We start from the raw sequence: 16693 nt of genomic DNA on the forward strand, positions 1-16693 counted from the left end.
CACACTCAGAGATTTTTCCTGTGTTGAGCCCTTCTGGTAGCTTCCTGCTCTGTTCTTGGTAATTCAGATCTGTTGTTAGATTTCTCTCAGGTTGTGTTCTTGGACTTTGTCTTTACTGAATTCATGTCTCTTCTTAGTTTTGCAAAAACACATCCCACTGAATGTTCCTTTCTCCCTGTCATCTTGGCATCTTCTCTCATTTTAGTGATTCCAAGCCACTGATTCATAATGAACATTTTCATTTTAAAGCATTCTCTCTCCCCCATTAACTTAAACCATATTATTTTTGAGTACATGACGTTCTCTCAGTTAAATTTAAAATGTTTTTATAATGGAAAATTCCAAACATACTCCGAAGTAGAGTATCTTGAACCCTCGTATACCGAACATCATTAACAATTTGCTAGTCTTTTTTTCATCAACTTTCCTTTTTCTTCCCTTCACAAATTATGTTTTGACTGAAAATTCTCCAGTCCAGTTAGCATTCACACACATTCCTCCTCTATCCACTAAAATCATCGTCACTGTTTGGGGAAGATCATATGGTGAACATATGTTCTTTTAAGTCCTGTTAGCAGATAGTTCCAAATAAATTGTCACTTTCAGATTGAGCATTTGTGATTTTTTTTTTTTTGAGCATTTATGATTTATTCTGTTTTTGCCAGAGTGGGGGAATAAATATGGGTGTCTGGGGCAGGGAACATATACCTCACAGCCTGTGTCTGTCAAGTAGTCAAGGATTCTAATATGTAACAGCCATCAAATCACCTTAGTTCCCTGCCTGTGAAAATGAGGACATTGGATTATATACTACATGTCTCTTAGCACTAAGTGTTCAGTAATTGAAAGCTTAATGTAGGTTTGAGTTGAATTTTTCTTTTCAGCATTTCAGTAAAATTCAGCATTTATTGATTGAGCTTCAAATGAGAAAATGTAAATTATTGTCAGATGCTGTGAATTTCTAATTTACACAGTATGAGAAAACATTTCCTCTCTAGAGCATGACTATGGCTTAATGTGTTAATGTATGCTTTTGCCTAGAGAGCCTCCTTTTCACCTGACCAGAAGAGGCTGGGGTGAGTTTCCTGTCAGAGTTCAAGTTCATTTTAAGGACAGCCAGAACAAGCGGATAGATATCATACATAATCTGAAGGTAACAACATGTTGCTCCCCTGAAATGAAGTACCTCTTTTTACCTGGTTACTTAAAGCTGTTGGTTAGGCCTCCTGAGAGAAGTGGCCAAGGACAGTGGAAGCAGGATTAATGTTTTTGATTGTGTTATGCAGGCTGCTGCAACACCCCTTTGTTCTCTGAAGGTTGGTGGAAGGTTTGCATTATAGCAGAATGTATATTCTTTAAAAAGATGAACTGGCCAGATTATCAGAAGACTTGAATCTCTATCAGAGCTCACTGTTACTGTGTTACCTGAGACTAAGTGACTAAACTCTTAAAAACAAAATGTGTTTACTTTTCTGTAAAATGGGGCAAATTATAAGCCTCATCTGTTTATCTTATAAGAATATGGGTATGTTTATCTTATAAGGATAAAGACAGAAGTGAACATGTTTTAGGAAATTGAAAGCACTGTACAAATTTGTCATTCTTTTGATTTGTATTTTAAGAAATTCTTCATTGATATAGCCATGTGGTTTATTATGCAGCCATTATAATTTATATTTTATGAAGTGTTTTCTATACATGAGGAAAAAGTACCAATCACAGTAAATGAAAATGCAGAGTACCAAACTGCATGTTATAGTATGAAGTTAACTGTGATTTGTTGAAGTAATCGAAGTAATGACATTGTGGGCCATTTCTCCTGCCCTTATTATCTGGTGCCTTTTTTTTTTTTTTCTAATTTTGTATAATAAACATGTTTAACTTTTATAATTGAAAGACCATTTTTAAAATGTTTTCCTAGTCCCTCTCTATATAGTCTCATGTAGATTTTCTCTGTATAAGCTATATTTCTAATATTAAACTTATCCCCAAAACACCCTTACTTTGTGGTTTACCACATTGTTCCCATTAGTGGCTCACAAAATTGAACTAAATGAATCTCAGTACATCTGCAGAATTCCCATTTTGTTCCCTTTATTGTGACAATACAACCTTTTCAACCTTAAGGCTGAAATTTGCCCTCCATTGGTGATAGACAGCACTGTTTAACGTTGTGTTGAAGTTATTTTTTTAGAGATTACTCTAAGATTAGATTGCTTTATGACCTCAGAAAAAAACTGGAACAAAATAAAGAATATGCAGCCACTTTGTTCAGAGGGGCAGGATATGGTCCCACTTAATTAGAGGAAGGTCTAAAATAGTTTGCTTTCCTTTTATCTTATTTTAAGCACTGCACATACCATCTTCTATCACACTACACCCAGCCCTAATTTCTAAAATAAAAGGAATTTTTTACATAGTTCTCATACTGTTATATTGTCTGTATCACTTAGAGTTACTGGTGGAAGATTGAGACATAATTTTTTTATGTTGTTAAACATTTTTGAACATTTTAAACACTTTTTAAATTTTATTTAAGCAATTTCTACACCCAGTGTGGGGCTTGAACTCATGATCCTGAGATCAAGAACCACATGCTCTACTGACTGAGCCCTCCAGGTGCCCCTGTTAAATACTGTTTTAAAATGACAGTATTTAAATTTTCCTATCAGCTTTTCTGGAAAACTTAATTTTACTGTTTGCTATATATTGATTGGACTTGAGGCCAATATGATTTTTGTTTGTACTGGAATATTCTTTGGCCTGTTATTTCTGTGTTAATTCTCAGAGCTATCTTGGATTCTTGCCTCTTTGTTCTAAATATTTGTTCAGTTGCTGACTATTATTCTTCATCATCTTTCTTACCCTTTGCCCTTCCCTCTCTTGCCTAGGCCATTATTCTACCATCTCCTAATTAGCTTCTTTCATTCTAATCTGTCTCCTTTACCCTCAGTGCTTTCTGTATACCACCATCCAGTTAGTATTCCTGAAATAGGAGAACCATTATGCTCTTCCTCTCTGAGAAACCTTCATTGAATTCCCTTTACTCAAGTTCGGACTTCTTGCCTACTGTTCAGGGCTTTTCACATTTTGACTCAATACACTTCCCCTAGATTATCTTATACTAATCTCCTGCGTGGATATACTACTCCAGCTAGGTCAGTTATTCATGCATGCCCCAGAAGTGCCTCGGGCCTTCTTCTCTTGTGTCTTTTTTTTTTTTTTTTTTTAATGCTCTTGCCCTCTCTAGAATGCCTGTGTGAATTCTTTCCATTCTTCAAGTTCAAGTTCCTATGTACTTTCCCTGACTATTTAAGCCTATAGTGACCTCTCAGTATACTGAAATGCTGAAATACTTACTCTATATTTGATATTGTGTGATTACATTAAATACTAAATACTCAAGTGTTAGAAGTATATACTATTTAAAGTTTCCAGAATGTATGAAATTCCCACATCCTGTATTCCTGATCAGCCGTCACCCTAGAACACAGTAATTCCCCAAACAAATCATTTATCTGTTTGGTAAATAAACTTTTGGAAGGTTCTTTCATAAATTTAACTAAAACTGTGCTTTTTTTTTTTTTTTAACCTTGATCTTATTTGTGTTCATTGATTTCTGGAGTAGCATAGGACAGGACTTTGTTTTGTTTTATAAGAACCCTAAAAATGTTTGGCAGCCTTCATGTCTCTCCTTAAATCATCTCCAGGCAGACCTGTTCTTGTAAAATTCCTTGTGTATTGTGCTTTCTGGTTCCTCTTGCCATTTTGATAGCAGTGCTATTTTTATCAATGTTTCAAAGTGCGGTCCCAAGAATGAAACATAAGCCAGTGTGCATTATGGAGAGACTATTATTTCCATGCTCTGAAGAAAATGAAAATGTAAAATTAATAGGCATACTGTTGGCTAAGATTTAAGTATTAAAACTAGATCTCTTCCATAGAACTAGGATGAATCCACCCTGCATTGTCTTTCTGTTTTGAAACTAGATCACATAACCGAGTTGTCATGTCTGTGTAGGCTGCTAAAGAACTCAGCCAGACTTGAAATCTACTTTTTGCGAGTCTTAAGAGTTTTCTGTTCACTGATTAATAAATCATCTTTCCTTTTTATCCAACTTAATAGTTTTCCTCTGTTGATCTTACTGTGTGATGTTTATTTTTTTAAAAAAGACTTATTTATTTTTGAGAGAGAGGGAGAGGGGGAGGGAGTATGAGCCGGTGGGGAAGGGAGAGAGGGAGAGAGAATCTCAACAGATGCCCTGCTGAGCAGAGAGCCAGACTCAGGCTTGATCTCAAGACCCTGAGATGGTGACTTGAGCTGAAACCAAGAGAGTCCATTGCTTAACCAGCTGAGCCACCCAGGTGTCCCTGTGCAACGTTTATACTGATAAGGTCCGCAGATCCTTTTTTTTTTTTTTAAAGAATGCTTTATTGCTTTAAACAAAGCAAAAATGCTGTCAAATAACAGATTGTTCATGTTAGACAAAAACTTTTTCTGATTTTCATTTTGTTTTTATTGAAATATAGTTGACGGATTGTGTTATATTAGCTACGGGTATACAGCATAGTGATTTAACAATTCTGTACATTACTCAGTGCTCAGCTCTATAAGTGTAGTCACTATACAAAGTTACTACAATGTTATCAACTGTATTCCCTATGCTGTACTTTTCATTCCTGTGACTTATTAATTATATAACTGGAAGTTTGTACCTCTTAATCCCCTTCACTTATTTTGCCTAACACCCTACCCCTGTCCTCTTTGGCAACTACCAGTTCTGTGTGTTTATAGGTCTGTTTCTGGGTGTTGTTTGTTTATTCTTTTTTCTTTTTAGATTCTACAAAAGAGAATTTGTCTCTTTCTAACTGAATTCACTTAGCACAATAGCCTCTAGGTCCATCCGTGTTCTTGCAGATGGCAAGATTTCATTCTTTTTTTGGCTGAGTAATATTCTATATTTGTGTATAGATCTTTTTTTTAAGTGCTGGAATATAAATAAAATATAGCAGTAAGAACTTAGCCTCTTTGTAAGTGTAAATTTTGTTTATATTATTAACATTCCTTTCTTTCCTCTAAAATAAATCACTCATGATGCTAATACATTGGAAGTGATTATTAGCATTGCCTATATTGCTTAAATTTTCATTTATTTTTTTCAAAAGAGTTTAATAAATATACTTTAAATATATAATTTTGTCATCTATATGTGTATTTTTATAGCCAATCTCTTTACGTATTTATTTTTAAAAGATTTTATTTATTTATTTGAGAAAGAGAGAACAAGAGCAGGGAGAGGGAGAAACAGGCTCCCCACTGGGTAGGGAGCCCAATGTGGGACTCGATTCCAAGACCCTGAGATCATGACTGGAGCCAAAAACAGAGGCTCAACTGACTGAGCCACTGTCCTTTTTTTTTAGAAATGATTTTTAAACATTTTTTACTTAATGGTTTTTGTTTTGTTTTGTTTTGTGAGGGAGAGAGAGAATCTTAAGCAGGCTACATGCCCCGCTCAGAGCCCAACTTGGGGCTTGATCTCACAATGCTGAGATTATGACCTGAGCCAAAATCAAGAGTCAGGAGTTTAACCGACTGAACCACCCAGGTACCCCTAAAAAATGATTTTGTTTTTTAAGTAATTGCTCCACCCAACATGGGGCTCACACCTACAAACCCAAGATCAAAAGTCACATGTTCTAGTGACTGAGCCAGCCAGGCACCCCCATAGCCGGTTTTTAAAAATATTTTTTACATCATCTTTGTAAATATCCAAGTGGCTTGTAATACTTACAAATGATGGTTTAAGATTTACTTAAGGGGTGTCTATGTGGCTCAGTTGGTTAAGTGTCTGCCTTTAGCACAGATCACACAGGTCATGATCTCAGGGTCCTGGGATCGAGCCCCACATCGGGCTCTCTGCTCAGTGGGAAGTCTGCCTCTCAGAACCCTCTTTGCGTGCTCTCTCTCTCTCTCTCTCTCAAATAAATAAATAAAATTAAAAAAAAAAGATTTACTTAAACATTTCTCTGTTACTGGAGGGTCACATTTTCAGTTTATGGTTATAGATAATGCTGTAGTAAATATCTTTTTGTGTAAAACGTCCTCCATTTTTAGATTGTCCTTGGAATGTTTTTAGAAGTATATAGTTTATATTAAAAGTACAATACCTGTATGTTTGAAGTTGTTTTTATTAATTCTACTCATTCTACCCCAATTAAGAGGGTTTTTGTTGAACTGATGATAGTTTATATTATGGAAAAGTAGATTCTGTGTTATGAAGACTTGTGATGAAAGGGGTTTTAGATAAGATTATATCCTAAGATTTATAAGTAAGCTCAGTGAAACTTTACACTCTTCTTTTGTCTTTTCAATAGCTGGATAGAACTTACACTGGCTTGCAGACTCTTGGAGCAGAGACGGTAGGTTTTTTTCCTACAGCACTATTTGAGACTAAGGTAAAATGGAAATTGATTTTCATTTTTAATTAGGAAAAAAAGTGAGTGCTTAATTTTTTAAGAAGTTTATCTTCCCCTATTTAACTTTAAAAAATGACAAAATGCACACAGAATTTAAATTTACCCTTTTAACAATTTTTAATTGTACAGTAAGAGTAAGTATTAAATATATTCACATTTTTGTGCAGCTATTGCTGTCATCCCCCCACGCTATTTTTCATCTTGGAAAATTGAAATGGAACCTATTTACAGTAACTTCCAGTCCCCTCTCCCTTCAGCCCCTGGCAGCCACCCTTCTACTTTCTGTCCTGTGGCTTTTTTGACTACTCTAAATATCATATAAGTGGAATTATACAGTATGGTTTTTTTTTTTCTTATGATTGGTTTATTTTACTTAACATAATGTTCTTAAGGTTCATCGATGTTGTAGCATGCATCAGAACTTCCTATGAAAGGCTGAATAGTAGTCCATTTTGTGTATATACCACGTTTTGCTTATTTATCTGTTAATGAGGACTTGAGTTGCTTACATCTTTTGGCTATTGTGAATAATCCTGCATGGATATACAGGTATCTGTTTGAGTCTGTGTTCTCAGTTCTTTGGGGTATATATGCAAGAAAGTGGAATTGCTGGATCATAATAGTACCTCTATTTTTTTTTTTTTTTTTAAGTAATCTCTACATCCAACCTGGGGCTTGAACCTACAACCCCAAGATCAAGAGTCACACGCTCCACCACCTAAGCCAGCCAGGTGCCCCATGGTAGCTCTATTTTTAATTTCTGAGGGACTGCCACACTATTTCCACAGCAGTTGCACCATTTTACATTCCTACGAACAGTGCACAAGAGTTTCAGTTCTCCATGTCTTTGTCAACTCTTACTGTTTTCTATTTTTTTGATAGTAGGCAAACTGATGAGGGTAAGGTGGTATTTCATTGTGGTTTTGGTTTGCACTTCCCTAATGATTATTGATGTTGAGTATCTTTCATGTGTTTATTGGGCATTTGTGAATCTTCTTTGGAGAAATGTCTGGTCACATCCTTTGCCCATTATGAATCATGTGTTTGGGTTTTGTTGTTGAGTTTTAGGAGTTCTCTTTACATTCTTGATATCATCTCTTTTCAGATCATTTGTGGATTGCCTTTTCACTCTGCTGATTATGTCCTTTGATACACACAAGTTTTTAATTTTTATGTAGTCCACTTAATCAGTTTTTCCTCTGGTTGCCTGTGCTTTTAGTGTCATATCCAAGAAATCATTGCCAAATTCACTGTCATAAAGCTTTGCCCTATATTTCCTTCTAAGAGTTTTATTGTTTTAGGTCTTATGTTTGGGTCTTTGATCCATTTTGAGTTAATTTTTATAAATGGTGTGAGGGTAAAGATCCACCTTCTTTCTAATGCATGTGGACACCCAGTTTTCCAGCACCATTTGTTGAAAAGACTGCCTTTCCCTGGGGTCTTGGCAACCTTGTCAAAAATAATTTGACCACGATGGGAGAGGGTGGTGGGGAAATGGACATTGGGGAGGGTATGGGCTATGATGAGTGCTGTGAAATGTGTAAACCTGACGATTCACAGACCTGTACCCCTGGGGATAAAAATACATTATATGTTTATTAAAATAAAAAAATTAAAAAAAAATAATTTGACCATATATATGAGGGGGCATTTTATTCCAGTGGTCTGTATGTCTTCTTGATACCAGTACCACACTGTTTGGATTACTATAGTTTTGTAATCATCAGTTTTGAAGTCAGGAAATGGGACCTCTGACTTTGTTTTCCTTCCCCATACTCCTCTTCCCACCTATTTTCTTTTGTATTAATGATAAACCAGCAGTAGTCATTGTAGTGAGAATTAGCTAGTTAAACCTTATTCTGTTTAGAGAAGTGTGCTATGTTGAATCAAAAGACATTTATTGAGCATATACCATATACTAGACACTGGTCCTGGTATTGGGGATACAGAGATAAATATGATAGTTACTGCTTTTAAGGAGTTATCTTCTTGGTTGTGTTGAAAATGGGGAGAAGGTATATAGTAAACAAAAGCAAATGAGATAATTTCACTTAAAATATGTGCTATAAAGAAGAGAGTAGCTGGGGGACAAGGGGGTTGCTTTAGCTAGGTTGGTCAGAGAAGACATCTCCAAGAAGGTGACATTTGATTGAGACCTAATGATGAGAAAGAGACAGTTATGCAAAGATTGGGAGGGAGCGGAATATAGTGTTCTAAGGCATAGAAACAGCAAATGGAAAGGCCCCGATTATATGATTGGTTTCACCGAGTTATCTATCTGTTAAACCAAACTAGATTACATTCTGGGATAAATCCTTTAGTTCTTAGATTGAAATTGCCTTTGCAGTTTGATTAGAAATCATTTGTCACATCTCTTAAGAGTATCACATTCTTGGACAGGTTTGGGGGTTTCTGTGACATTGTTGATGGATTCATGAGCCCCATTGTTGCCTGATTGTATAGGTAGTGGATGTTGAGCTCCACCGACACTCTCTTGGAGAAGACTCCATTTATCCTCAGTCCTCTGAGTCGGACATCTCTGATGCCCCACCATCTTTGCCTTTGACCATTCCAGCCCCAGTGAAAGCTTCCTCACCAATAAAGCAGTCACATGAGCCAGTACCTGATACCTGTGTGGAGAAAGGTAATATATATTTCCTTGTATAGAAATGAATTTTTCCTTGTACAGAAGAGTCGCTCTCTGGGGCATTCCTTTCTCTCATTTGCATAATATGATTTTGAACTGCTGCCTATAGAGCTGTAAGAGTATATGGAAAATAAATTTTCCATAAGTAGGCATGCTGCCTCTACTATACAGTCCAATTATGAAAATAGACAAATCTTTATTCTTATCAGAAACAAATTTTTCATGAAGTTCTACTGGTATTTTGTAGAATATTAAACTCATAAAAAGGCATTAAATGTTTATTTTTTTGATGATTGTAACAGTTTCTTCTGATATGTTACAGGAAGACTTTTTGGTTTTGGTACTTAGTTGTGTGAACAAGAAATTGAATGTAAAGTATCTAATCTTATTTAAAATACAGTATAACAGCTGACACCACAGAAATACAAAGGATTATAAGACTACTATGAAAAATTATATACCAACAAATTGGGCAACCTAGACAAAATGGATAAATTCCTAAAAACATACACCCTTCCAAAACTGAATCAGGAAGAAATAGAAATTTGAACAGACCAATTACCAGCAATGAAATTGAATCAGTACACAAAACTCCTGGGGCGCTTGGGTGGCTCAGTTGGTTGAACACCCAACTCTTGGTTTCAGCTTAAGTTGTGATTTCAGGATTGTTGGATCAAGCCCCACATAGGGCACTGTGCTCGGCAGGGAGTCTGCTTAAGATTCTCTGTCTCCCTCTCCCCCATCCCCTGCTTGCATGCATGCATGCATACTCGCAATCTCTCTCTCTCTCGAATAAATAAATAAACCCCAAAACAAGGAAACCTCCCAACAAACAAAAGTCCAGGACCAGATGGCTTCACAGGTGGAATTCTACCAAACACTTAAAGGAGAGTTAATACCTCTTCTTGTCAGATTATTCTAAAAAAACAGAAGAGGAATGAAAGCTTCCTAATTCATTCCATGAGGCCAGTGTTACCCTGATAATGAAACCGGATAAAGATACTACCCCAAAAAAAGAGAACTATCGGCAATATCTCTGATGAACGTAGATGCAAACAAAATAGTAGCTAACTGAATCCAACAATAAATTTAAAAAAATCATACACCGTGATCAAATGGGATTTATTTCTGGGATGCAAGGATGATGGTTCAATATTTAAAAATCAATCAGTGTGATAGGTCACATCAATAAAGAATGTATAAAAGCCGTATGATCATTTCAATAAATGTAGAAAAAGCATTTGACAAAGTACACCATTCCTGATAAAAACCTTCAACAAATTAGGTTTAAAGGAATGTACCTTGACATGATAAAGGCTATAATATAAGAAAAACTCACAGTTAACATCATAGTCAGTTCCCCTAAGGTCAAGAACAAAACAAGGATATCCAACTCTCACCACTTTATCAACGTAGTACTGGAAGGCCCAGCCTTAGCAATTAGACAAGAAAAAGAAATGAAAAACATCCAGATTGGTAAGGAAGAAGTAAAACTGTCACTATTTGCAGATGACACGATACTATATTTAGAAAACTCTGAAGACTCCACCAAAAAAACTAGTAGAATTGATAAATGAATTTAGTAAGGTCACAGGATACAGAATCAATGTACAGAAATCTGTTGCATTTCTATACATTAATAATGAAGCAGCAGGAAGAGAAATTAAATAATTGCATTTACAGTTGCACCAAAAAGAATAAAGTACTTAGGAATAAAATTAATCAAGGAAGTGAAAGACTTATACTCTGAAAACTATAAAACACTTATGAAAGAAATTGAAGGTGAGACAAACAAATGGAAAGATATTCCATACTCTTGGGTTGGAAGAACAAATATTGTTAACGTGTCTAGGCTGCTTGAAGCAATCTATAGATTTAATGCAGTCCATACTAAAATAACAACAGCATTTTTCACAAACTAGAACAAACGATCTTAAAATTTGTATGGAATTACAGAAGACCCTAAGGGGCACCAGGTGGTGCAGTCGTTTGAGCATCCAGTTCTTGTTTCAGGTCAGGTCATGGTCTCAGGGTTGTGGGATCAAACCCTGCGTTGGGCACCCTGCTCAGCAGTCTCCTTGGGATTCTTTCTTCCTCTCTGTCCCTCCTGTTCTCTCTGTCTCTAAAATAAATAAGATAAATCCTTTTTTTTAAGACGACTTTATCTATCTATTTATTTTAGAGAGGGCGTGTGTGAATGCTAGTTGGGGGAGAAAGGCAGAGGGAAAGAGAGAATCTGAAGCAGACTCCTTGCTGAGCACAGGGCCCGATGTAGAGCTCAATCCCATGACGCTGAGATCATGACCTGAGCCAAAATCAAGAGTCAGACACTTAACTGACTGAGCCATCCAAGCATCCATAAATAAGATAAATCTTTAAAAAAAAAAAAAAAGATCCTAAATAGCCAGTCTTAAAAAAGAATAAAACTGGAAGTATCACAATCCCAGAATTTCAAGATATACTACAAAGCTGGAGTGATCAAAACAGTATGGTACTGGCACAAAAAAAGACACATAGATCAATGGACTAGAATAGAAAACCCAAAAAGAAACCCATGCTTATATGGTCAATTAATCTTTGACAGGGGAGGCAAGAATATGCAATGGGAAAAAGACCATCTGTTCAACAAATGGTGTTGTGGAAACAGAACAGCAACATGCAAAAGTATGAAACTGGGCCACTTCTTAACATCATACACAAAAATAAACTCATAATGAGTTAAGGATCTAAATGTGAAATCTGAACCATAAAAATCTTAGAAGAGATTCCAGGCAATAATTTCTGTGACATCGATAGTAGCAACACTTCTCTAGATATGTCTCCCAAGGCAAGGGAAACAAAAACAAAAATAAACTCTTGGGACTACATCAAAATAAAAAGCTTCTGCACAGCAAAAGAACTGAAACTAAGAGACAGCCTACTGAATAGGGGAAGATATTTGCAAATGACATGTCCAAAATACACAAAGAACTTCTACAACTCAACACCAAAAAAACAAATAATCCAATTAAAAAATAGGCAGAGGGGGGCGCCTGGGTGGCTCAGTGGGTTAAAGCCTCTGCCTTCGGCTCAGGTCACGATCCCAGGGTCCTGGGATTGAGCCCTGAATCGGGCTCTCTGCTCAGTGGGGAGCCTGCTTCCCCCCTCTCTCTGCCTGCCTCTCTGCCTACTTGTGATCTCTGTCTGTTAAATAAGCAAAATCTTAAAAAAAAAAAAAAAATAGGCAGAAGACATGAACAGACATTTCTCCAAAGAAGACACACAGATGGCAACAGACACATGAGAAGTTACTCAGCATCACCCATCATCAGGGAAATGCAAATCAAAACCACAATGAGAGATCACCTCACACCTGTCAGAATGGCTAGAATCAGAAACACAAGAAAGAGCAAGTGCTGGTGAGGATGTGGAGAAAAGGGAACCTTCGTGGACTGTGGGTGGGAATGCAAAGTGGTGCAGCCACTGTGGAACACAGATACCTCAAAAAATGAAAAACAGAAGTGTTATATATAATATACAGTAATTCCACTACTGGGTATTTACCCAAGGAATACAAAAAACATGAATTTGAAAAGATACACTCACCCCTCTGTTTATTGCAGTATTATTTACAACAGCCAGATTATGGAAGCAGTCCAAGTGACAGATGAATGGATAGAAAAGAGGTGGTACCTATGTAAAGTGGAATATTACTCAGCCATAAAAAGAATGAATCTTGCCATTTGCAGCAGCATGGATTGATCTAGAGAGTATAATTCTAAGTGAAATAAATCAGAAAGACAAATACCGTATGATTTTACTCATATGTGGAGTTTACAAAATAAACTAACAAAAAAAAGAGACCAAAAAAAAAAAGAAAAAGGAAAAAAAAAAACCAGACTCTTAACTATAGAGAATAAACTGATGGTTAGCAAAGCAGAGGTGGGTGAAGGAGTGGGTGAAACAGGTGAAGGGGATTATGAATACACTTGTGATGAGCACTGAATAATGTATACAGTTGTTGAATCACTATATTATATACCTGAACTTATATAATACTATATGTTAACTGTACTGGAATTAAGAATGCAATATAAGGGGTGCCTGGGTGGCTCAGTCCATTAAGCATCCCACTTTTTTTTTTTTTTAAGATTTTATTTATTTATTTGACATACAGAGATCACAAGTAGGCAGAGAGGCAGGCAGAGAGAGAGGGGGAAGCAGGCTCCCCGCCGAGCAGAGAGCACGACGCAGGGCTCGATCCCAGGACGCTGGGATCACGACCCAAGCCGAAGGCAGAGGCTTTAACCCACTGAGCCACCCAGGCACCCCAAGCATCCCACTTTTGATCTCAGCTCAGGTCTTGATCTCAGGGTTCTGGGATTGAACTCTTTGTTAGGCTCCTCGCTCAGTTCAGCCTACTTCGAAAAAAAAAAAACAACAAAACCAAAAACCAGTATAAGATTCATTGTCAGGGTGCCCGGGTGTCTCAGTCAGTTAAGCATCCTGCTCTTGAGTTCCACTCCGGTCATGATCTTAGAGTCCTAGAATTGAGCCCTGCATTAGCAGGGAGTCTGCGTAAGCTTCTCTCTCTCCCTCTCCTGTCCCTCCTCCCTCAAAATTAATTTAAAAATTAATTTAATTTTAAAATAATTTAAAAAGGTTAATCAAAGGTATTTTGACTATGGCATTTTTTCATTTAGTAAGTATTTAAGTGTATGATTTAATAATTTCTCTGACCTATACATGTAAGATATAAAACTCGTTCTAAATGGTGTCAGTTTAATCTCCAAACCTACATTTTTATTTATGTCTGTTTATTTATTTTATGAGAGAGAGAGGAGGGACAGGCAGAGGGGAAGAGAGAGAATCTTAAGCAGGCTCCACATTCAGTGTAGATAGAGCCCAATGTGGGGCTCAGTCTCACAACTCTGAGGTCATGACCTGAGCCGAAGTCAGCAATCGGACACTTAACTGATTGAGTCACTGGGTGCCCCCTAAGCCTACATTTTAATGTGATGTTAATATTTTAGTCCTTTTACAAATTTCAGTCTTATTCCTCTTTAAATTTCAGTTGCATCTTCATGGGCATTTAATAAAATAGAACATTATTAGATTAAGTGAATGCTTCAAGTTATTCTTCTTGTCAATTTAAATAGCTTTCTAATTCAGAACATAATACACTTGTATACTTTTTATGTTGTATGTGCTTTATAGTTAATATGTTTTCTAATTTTTTGAAAGAAACATTTTAATAAAATGATTCTAAACTGATAATTTACATTTCATCCAATTATGTGTATAAAAGGGTTTATAAATACTGTTAATTATATGCATTTTACTGGAAAGTGGTTTAAATGGTTGTTGAAATGAGAAGGGATTTTTATTGTTTCATTCTTTAACCACAGTAGAAAGGTTTTATTATGTCTAAGTGATTCATGACTTAAACCATTTGCCTGTTTCATTTCAAATAGGCTTCCCAACCAACACGGAAGCTGAGAGACACACTACTTTTTATTCTTTGCCATCTTCATTGGAACGAACACCCACCAAAATGACAACATCCCAGAAAGTTACTTTTTGTTCTCATGGCAATTCCGCTTTTCAACCAATAGCATCAAGCTGCAAAATTGTGCCCCAAAATCAGGTTCCTAATCCTGAGTCACCCGGAAAATCCTTCCAGCCCATCACCATGAGCTGCAAGATTGTTTCAGGTATACAGATGATGTATGTCAAGTTGATGGGTATAAAAACTGTTGTAATGGCAAAAGAAAGTATTATGGCTTTTTTTTTTTTATGTCCTATTTTTTTTTTAAGATTTTATTCATTTATTCGACAGAGAGAGATCACAGGTAGGCAGAGAGGCAGGCAGAGAGAGAGAGGAGGAAGCAGGCTCCCCGCTGAGCAGAGAGCCCGACATGGGGCTTGATCCCAGGACTCTGGGATCATGACCCGAACCAAAGGCAGAGGCTTTAAACCCACTGAGCCACCCAGGCGCCCCGAAAGCATTATGGCTTTTTAAAAATTCTTTTAAGTAAGGTGTTTGTTTATTTGATAAGTAATGACTGTTGATTAGCAAAGCTGTCAACAAAGGGAAAACAAAAGTCGTTTCATATGCAAACAGTTTTTGAATAAGAAATGAAATTCAAAAAGGTCAACTTTTCATGTCCAAAAAGTGGTGGAGGTAAAATGTTTACTAGGATGTGTGGTTGAAACTATGGTAGGAATTAAGTTTTTGAATTATCTATGGAAACCAGAGTGACCAGTAATTAAAAAAAACTTAGAGCAGGCCTTTTGGAGTGAAGTTAAAGTTTGAAAGGTGGAACTTGGTTTGGAATTGAAATGTCTTTTATACTCTGCACAGTAGATAGAAAATTAGTCATTCCCGTTATCAGTAGGTAGTTCTGAGCCTTCATTTTCACTGAGATTGAATTATCTACTGTCTCATGATGGTTTCACATTTATGTTACGTAGACTTCAGGTAGGAATATACTTTACGGTATAGGTTACATGACTTCAGAAAAGACTTGCAAGACAGTCAGTAGAAATATGTAGGCAATGGGAGGCCTCTTAATATATGAAGGTGGAGAAAAGGAGTCTTCACTGCTAAAAATAGACAACTAAGCAGAAATATGATCCCAGTCTTTGAAATTGATGATAGGTGAGGATTGTGTAATTTTACCTCCCAGTTAGAAGCATTTTGGAACTTGCTGTTTCAGAGGCGGAATAGGCTGAACATACAAATTGGTTACAAGTTTAGAGAAATTCATGGATGACAAATTTGATTGACAAAAAAACCACTGAGGATGTTGAATGGTACATGGGTAATCTTTGTGAGTGTTCTGTGGGAGCAGGAATCTCAGGATTGTAGCTGACTAGGTATTGACAGACTTCTGTTTAGGGTGGGTGAATTCCATGTTTTCATGTAGGAAATTAGTTGTAAATCAAGACTCCTGGTTTGTAAGTCTAGCTGTTCACTTACTAATTTCCTATAATTTTAGTGTCTTGGAGTATAACCATTATTATAACAATTGGCCCAAGTTGTGAAGAGTTGGGTTATCTAGGGATTCAGCAGTTCCACACCATTATGTAAAGCTCTGCTTTTTTAACTTTAATGTGCCCATGGGATGGGTATGTGTGTGGGGGAATCTTGGTGAAGTACAGATTTATATTTAGTAGGTCTGGGGGAGCACCTCAGAATCCGTTTCTCAGAAGCTGCCTACTGATGCTGGTGGAGGGATGAGTCCCCACCTCAGCTACATGGCTGCTGTTGCTCAGTACCTGAAACATAGAGTCCCATTCTCTTTTCCCCATTTGTCGCCTTTGTCCTCCATTGTCTTCAGTGTTTTCTTAGAAGGGTTGAGTGTACGTGTTTAGTTTATTTCATTTCTCTTTTTTATTAATAAAGGTTCCCCCATATCAACTCCAAGTCCATCACCACTGCCTCGAACCCCAACTTCCACTCCAGTCCATGTGAAGCAAGGCGCTGCCAGCTCTGTCATTAATAACCCTTATGTTATCCTGGATAAGCCGGGGCAGGTTATTGGAGCCACCACTCCCACTACAGGTAGGCATTTCATCAATATTTGT

At 36.8% G+C, this 16693-nt stretch overlaps 1 protein-coding gene across 1 annotated transcript in view; it reads left to right on the forward strand.

Annotated features, from left to right (window-relative positions):
- Positions 1-16693, forward strand: part of YEATS2 (YEATS domain containing 2) — a 115172-nt gene that overhangs the window by 51944 nt on the left and 46535 nt on the right. The window contains exons 8-12 of the mRNA XM_080797750.1: positions 1042-1153; positions 6376-6420; positions 8941-9121; positions 14578-14817; positions 16512-16670. Coding sequence (XP_080653876.1) covers positions 1042-1153; positions 6376-6420; positions 8941-9121; positions 14578-14817; positions 16512-16670 — 737 coding nt within the window. The remainder of the gene's footprint in view (positions 1-1041; positions 1154-6375; positions 6421-8940; positions 9122-14577; positions 14818-16511; positions 16671-16693) is intronic.

This window comes from Martes martes, assembly GCF_963455335.1.
Source record: "Martes martes genome assembly, chromosome: 1".
In the NCBI taxonomy this organism is placed as follows: Eukaryota; Metazoa; Chordata; class Mammalia; order Carnivora; family Mustelidae; genus Martes; species Martes martes.